This window comes from Helobdella robusta (genome assembly GCF_000326865.2).
Source record: "Helobdella robusta unplaced genomic scaffold HELROscaffold_27, whole genome shotgun sequence".
Classification (NCBI taxonomy): Eukaryota; Metazoa; Annelida; class Clitellata; order Rhynchobdellida; family Glossiphoniidae; genus Helobdella; species Helobdella robusta.
Window position 1 is genome coordinate 411776 of NW_008704392.1, and position 7500 is coordinate 419275.

At 34.3% G+C, this 7500-nt stretch overlaps 2 protein-coding genes across 2 annotated transcripts in view; both read left to right on the plus strand.

The window, feature by feature from the left end:
- Nucleotides 1-3655, plus strand: part of HELRODRAFT_173575 (hypothetical protein) — a gene marked incomplete at both ends in the record, with an annotated part of 4780 nt that extends 1125 nt beyond the window's left edge. The window contains 4 exons of the mRNA XM_009020190.1: nt 43-154; nt 459-643; nt 2441-3299; nt 3443-3655. Of these exons, the coding sequence (XP_009018438.1) occupies nt 43-154; nt 459-643; nt 2441-3299; nt 3443-3655 (1369 nt within the window). The remainder of the gene's footprint in view (nt 1-42; nt 155-458; nt 644-2440; nt 3300-3442) is intronic.
- Nucleotides 3656-6538: 2883 nt separating this feature from the next.
- The window catches only part of HELRODRAFT_140303 (hypothetical protein), a gene marked incomplete at both ends in the record, with an annotated part of 3965 nt that continues 3003 nt past the window's right edge, over nt 6539-7500 (plus strand). The window contains 3 exons of the mRNA XM_009020191.1: nt 6539-6605; nt 6895-7025; nt 7127-7285. Of these exons, the coding sequence (XP_009018439.1) occupies nt 6539-6605; nt 6895-7025; nt 7127-7285 (357 nt within the window). The remainder of the gene's footprint in view (nt 6606-6894; nt 7026-7126; nt 7286-7500) is intronic.

Sequence of the window (7500 nt, forward strand, 5' to 3'; positions counted from 1 at the left end):
GGGAAAAATCAAAAAGAACAACAACAACAACCACAACAACAGCAGCAACAACAACAACTACAACAACTACAACTACAACAACTACAACAACAACCACAACAACAACCACAACAACAAACCCTTCATAAACAAAATTGACATCAACAACAAACATGTTTGGAAAAACGACAACTTCACTATATGGCAACCCACCTTCCATTTATTATTTAGATTCACTTTTCGACAACAACAACAACAACAACGACAACAACAATGATAACGTCATCCATGGCTTGGTCAACTTCAGCAACACCAACAACAATAACACCAACAGCAATCATCCTTACAAGAATATCAACCCGTCATCACTACTATCACCATCATCATCGTCGTCATCACCATCGTCATCATCACCATCACTTCACCAAGATGTAACCGGAAACAGTTTAATGATAGTAATCTTTATGAAAATTGTCCAGCCAATAACGTTTGGCCTAATCACGTGTCTCGGTTTAGTCGGAAATGGTTTGGTTATCTACGTCATAGTGACTAAAGAACGCATGCGTACGGTTATAAACTTGTTGCTGTTGAATTTGGCCGTGGCTGACCTATCATTCGTCTTCGTTATACCGCCATCTACAGCTTACATATTTGCGTTTGAAACGTTAGTGAAGCTGCTGCTGCTGCTGCTGATGATGATGGGGATGATGATGATGAGGAGGATGATGATTGTGCGATGATGATTTATATCATTACGATGACGTTTTTTTGTTTTCAAATCAGTCAATTATTAAATTATTATTATTTTATCTAGCTATCTATCATCTTCATCATCATCATCAACATCATCTTCATCATCAACAACATCATCATCTCATCATCATCTTCATCATTATCATCATGATCATCATCATAAATGACGCCATCCTGATTATTATCATTCCACTTTACAACACTACATAATTAGTTTTAGAGAGAACCTGCCTTTTCATTAAGCAGCATATCCCTTATTTCAATCCCGTGTTTATCTTCATCGTCATCATTACCATTGTCATCTTTGTCAATATTATAATCAACAGCGTAGTAGTAGTAGTAGTAGAAGCAGCAGCAGTAGTAGCGGTAGTAAAAGTAGCGTCAACATCGTTTTGAACGTGTATAAGCACTGGAGCACGTCTTAGGGCTAATGAAACTAAGGACAAGAATGAATGATTGAATGAGTGAGTGAATGAATGATTGAATGAATGAGTGAATGAATGAATGAGTGAATGAATGAATGAGTGAATGAATAAGTAAATGAATATACAAACTAGCAATTGAGTGAACGAGTGAAAAAGAGAATGAATATACGAACAGAAAATTAAGAAAGATATCTTAATAAATTTCTTCAGTTTGAAGAACTCAAATATATTGGCTGTGACGCAGAAAATGAATATTTAATAAATTTTACCTTGACAAAAGAAAAAGCAAATCTGTCACAAGAGAATAGAAGAGAAAAGTTAAAAATATGCCTAAGTTGGAAGAATTGAAAAATAAATATAAACAAGGCTACTCAGAAAGTTGTTAAATGGTCTGCATCGAGACGTAATGGGTCCTACTCCATGTTTATTCTCAAGACGCAGAATTTTGTCATTCGATATTCCATCCATCAATCATTCAGTCATTCATTCATTCATTTGCTCGTTCGTTTGTTCGTTCGTTTGTTTGTTCGTTTGCTCGTTTGTTCATTCATTCAGTTATCTGTTTCTTTAACTATCTGTCGATCTACATATCTATCCATCCATCGATCAATCCATCTAACTTTATATCTACTTATCTATTGTTATTGAATTTTCTATGTGCCTTTCTAACTCTGTCTTTCATTCCATCAATTATTTATTCATCCCTTCATCTAATTGTCTCACTTGTATTATCTATCTGTCTATTTTTATTATTCATTCCCTTCTACGTTCGTTCATTTGTTCTTTCGTTCGTTCGTTCATTTGTTTGTTCGTTTGTTCCCCTATTTGTTCAATTGTTCGTTCATTTATTCTTTATTTCTTTATTCACTCATACATCCGCCCAACCTTATGTTAAATTCTCGCGCCTTCAACTCAAAATAATTTCCTCGTCTCACAGTTCACGATGTAGTAATAAAAATACTACTACTACTGCTGCTTTTTTGCTGGGCTGCTACTACTACTACTACTACTGCTACTATTACTACTATCACTACTACTAATAATAATGACAATAATAATGATGATGACGATGATGTTGATGATGATAATGATGATGATGGTCTCGATACGTTGATTTAATAAAGCTGGATTTTTCAATCATTTAATTAATCTAACTTTTCCCATTCGTTTCATCATTTGTTCATTAACAATCAATCCATTCATTCATTTCTACATTCATTGGTTCATTCATTCCCTCCTTCACTCTTTCCTTCACTCTATCCTTCACTCTCACTCTTCGACAGATGGCACTTCGGCACTGTGGCCTGCAAACTCATGCACTACCTGGTAAACGTGACAGCCTACGTGACAGTCTACACCCTTGTCCTGGTGACAGTCGTTCGCTACCTGACCATCGTCCACAACCTCAAAACATCTCGCTTTCGCACGCGCCCCATCATCGTCTGCCTCATCTGCGCCATCTGGGTCATCGCATGCCTCGCCAACTCCTTCATCTTCGTTGCGTACGGGACTTTCAGCGATTTGAAAACGCCAGAAATGATTAGTTGCGATCTTTACGATGGAAATAACGGTAAACCAATGTACGCCCTCTTCTTCCTGCTGGCTTATCTGCTGCCACTCATCATTATCGCGTTTCTTTCGATTGGGATTGCCAGGCAGATGGCGAGAAATCGACCGACAACTCACGCTGCAGCTCTGCGTAAAATGCGCTCAGCTCGGCGCAAGAGACAAATCGGAAGGTTGTTGATATTCGTCGTGGTATTGTTCGCTGCTTTCTGGCTGCCGATCCACATTCACCTCCTGGTGGCCTACTTTGGCAAAATATCGACTAGCGATTTTTATCGAGTTTTAACGTTTCTCTGGTATTGTCTGGCCTACGCGAATTCATGCGTCAATCCCATCATATACAATTGCGCCTCGAAAGATTTCAGGATCGCATTCAAAGAAACGGTTGTCTGTTTACCGATAAAACCGACAAACCGAGTCGAGTTGAGTAATTCAATATTGGTTAACGGAGACCATAGGAGCGATGTTCACAATAATGTTCGAGCCTGTGGCGGGGGTCGTGCCTATAAGGAAGAGAGTATTATGGACGAGTTTGTCGAGGGCCGAAAATGTAATGCTGTGACGAAATATAAACAAGTTTCGTCAGAGAGATGGAATGAGGACAAAAATGATCTCAACAACAATAATAATAACAATAATAATAGTAACAATAACAATAATAATAATAATAATAACGTTATTAATAATAACAATGATGATAATGATGATGATGATGACAGTTTCGACGACACGATTTCAAAACCTTCACAGTTGAAATTATCAACAATTTTCACATCCTCAACAACAACATCAACAACAGCATCAACATCAACAACATCAACATTAACAAAAACAGCAGTGGCAGCAGCAGCAACAACAACATCAGCAACCACAATAACAATAACACCATCAGCATCATCCACAAGCAAACAATCAACATAAACCAGCTTTAAAATCGTCACATCGTTAATATCTCGCACAAAAGCACTATTAAAAGAAGTAACAACAACAACAATAACATTAATAACAACAATAACCACATCAATAACAACAAAAAAAACTCTAACACAAACTACGGAAAATAATAATAATAAATAATAATAAACAACAACAATCAACAATTGAAACGACTCAATAAAACCGCCATAGAATTTTACATAGAATGCCTCCCCTCGCACTCTGTATAAAAAACCCTCTTTACAGTTGGTTTCTCTCGCCTTTGCATCATGTTTTTACAGATGTTGCAGCTGAAATAAATTACTACTATTAATAAAATTACTATTATTAATACACTACTATTATAGCTACTACTTCTACTACTACTACTACTACTTCTACTACAACTACTACAACTACTTCTACTACTACTAATACTACTACTACTACTACAACTACTACTACTACTACAATTAAACTACTTCTACTACTACTACTACTACTACTACTACTATTACTACTACTACTACTACTACAACTACAGCTGCCACTGCCAATGTAGCCACTTCAACAACAGCAATTACTACTACTGCCATGAAAACAATACTACTACTACTACTACGTCCGCTTTTACCACTACTACTTCTCTCATTACTATACTACTATTACAACAGCAATGAACATTGTCCCGATCTTTACATACATACATATACATAATTCATTTTGCCCAAACTTGTAGAAAAAATAAACATAAATAATAAACTTCTGGTGACGCTTTCGTGACGCAATGAAAAGCGGGAAGTTCTCGAGTGTTTTTTTCTTAGTTTTTTTTATCTGATTCATAATCTTCTTCCACTTCTACGCCATAGCAAAATTTCATTTTCTCTGGAACAAATTTTGTATTTTAATTATGTATGTATGTTTGTTTGTATGTATGTTAAAACCAAAACATGATGAATGACACTGAACTGTCAAACATCAAGTAAAAAATGGATTAACATGTAGGTACGTACGTATGTACGTATGTATGTATGTATATATGTAAGCATGTATATATGTATATATGTATGTATGTATGTATGTATGTATGTATGTATGTATGCATGTATGTATGTATGTATGTATGTATGTATGTATGTATGTATGTATGCATGTATGTATGTATGTATGTATGTATGTATGTATGTATGTATGTATGTATGTATGTATGTATGTATGTATGTATGTATGTATGTATGTATGTATGTATGTATGTATGTATGTATGTATGTATGTATGTATGTATGTATGTATGTATGTATGTATGTATGTATGTATTTATGCATGCATGCATGTGTGTATGTATGTATGTATTTATGCATGCATGCATGTGTGTATGTATTTGTGCGTGAGTGTGTGTGTGCGTGTGTGTGTGTGTGCGTGCCTATTTGTATATTGTGATGTTTTACGATTTTAAAAGTTAATTATTTATAAAAAATTGCTTTAAACTGAATTTGTTGGTAAAAAAAATAAACTATTGGCTGGTCTTTTATTATTTACTTTCCATCAATCAGGAGATAGATAGATAGATAGGTAGAGAGAGAGAGAAAGAGAGAGAGAGAGAGAGAGAGAGAGAGAGAGGGAGGGAGAGAGCGAGCGAGCGAAAGAGACTGAGATGGCACTCAACAACTGATTATGTCCATATAATAATAAACGTGATCGGGAATTGAAATTTGTTCCCAATTTCTTCCCATTTCCCATTCCCGCCCGTCATTCCCGATTCCCTAAAATTCTCATTCCTGAAAATTAAATTCTACTAATTTCTATAGGAATTCCATTGGAACCATGGGATTCTCGCGATTCCCGTTCATATGATCACCTCTAACTAATATAGATAAGCGAGTCAACGCCAAATAAATCTCTGTTTAAGGATGAAAGAACTTAACGTAAGGTCGCCTACGTGTAGAGTACGCCAATAAGTGAACGTTTTACGATCGTCTTCTTGTTCTCACTTCTTCCTAACTCGTGTTAAACACTCTTTTGCTAAATCTGCATTTGCTTTTCTCTGGAACTCTCTACCTCCTTCTCTGACTACTTCTCCATCACTTACGAAGTTCAGAGCGGATCTCAAGACCCATCTGCTTGCAGAATTCACTGAGGAGCGCTGTTGAACATCGCGGAAAGAGCGCTTTACAAACTTATTAACTGATTGATCAATATGTATATATGTGTATTTGTACATATATATGTGAATTTGTGTTTGTGTGACAAAATTTTAAAGTTAAAATACTTCATAATAAACGCAATTAAATAATTTATTAAGTTTTTTCATTAATAAATTTACACAAACACTGGCGTAAGTTCAATTTTTTACTCTTCAATCCTCAAACTCAATGACCAAAGAAAAATAAATCCGAGTTTAACCAATATTATTGTTATTTTTTTGCAAGCGATAATTTGTTTCACATGTTGTTTATTTAATTGTTAAAAAACTAAAATAATTTTGCTTATTCAGTTAATTATATAAATAAACTAAAAAATGAGTTCAGTAAAAAATAAAAAACGTAAAATGTTTGATACGAGAAAAAAATTCGGCGTTAAGAAAAAATCTTCCGAAGTGGCTGATGAAGAGCTGAAAATGATCCAGTCCAAGCTGGAAAAGGTTAGTGAGTCGTTAGTGTAATTAGCTTGGTACTTAGCTTTTTTTTAGCTGAGACCACAAAAATTTTTAGCTGGTCCAAAAATCTAATAATAGAAATACAAAAAACATCATAAATAATCTCGCATACCCTGACCATGTCATTTTTAATGGCTTTGTTATTCATTAATTATTTAATTTAAATTAATTTCTATTAATTTAAATAAATATTTTAATTATTAATTTATTTTATTCGTTTTTCAATTATTATTATTTTTAATAAAAGTTTGATCCCAGAGAGGCTAACAAGTTTAGAGACTTTCCTCTAACTGAAAAAACGCAGAAAGGTTGTAGTTGTTATGGCTATAAAACTATTATTATATTTATTAATTATTTATTTTATTATTTCTAAATAATTGTTTACAATATAAGTAAATAAACATTATTAAACACACACACATACATATAATCAGACATACACATACACAATTAGACATACACATACAGACACACATACATACAGGTCAAAATTTATCCATTTATTTATTTTATTCACAGACACAATATTATTATTACTTATGTTAATCTATATTATAAATGTTATAACCATATTTTTTTAATTTAATTATTTTAATTTAGGTTTGGAGTTATGTAAGTACAAAGTACCGACTGTGATACAGAGCAAATCTCTGATTCCTTCGTTGAAGGGGGAAGACATATTGGGGGCTGCCAAGACGGGGTCAGGAAAAACCCTGGCTTTCATCATTCCCGTTAGTAAATTAGGGCTTGAAATTATGATCCCAAATTATAAAATAATTAATAGAAATCATGATTCAAAATTGTAAACATTTTTGTTTTTTTTCCTCAAAAGATTCTAGAAAAATTATTCAAATTAAAATGGAGTAGTATAGATGGTGTGGGTGCGCTCGTACTTACCCCTACCCGAGAACTTGCATACCAAATTTTTGAAGTACTCAGAAAAGTTGGCAAGTACCATGATTTTTCAGCTGGTCTTGTGATTGGTGGAAAGGTTAGTTGGTCTGTTTCTAATTGGCTGGCTTGTTGCTGATTAATTGGTTAACTTGATTTTGGTTAATTGAAGCTTGTGATTGGTAAAAAAGTTGACTCGCTTATTTCTGATTGGCTGGTTGAATGATTTGTTGGTTGGTGGTTGGCTGGTTGGTCAATTTAATTTCTCCACTGGGCTTGTGTTTTGTAAAAGTTTGGTTGCTGCCGATTGGTCGG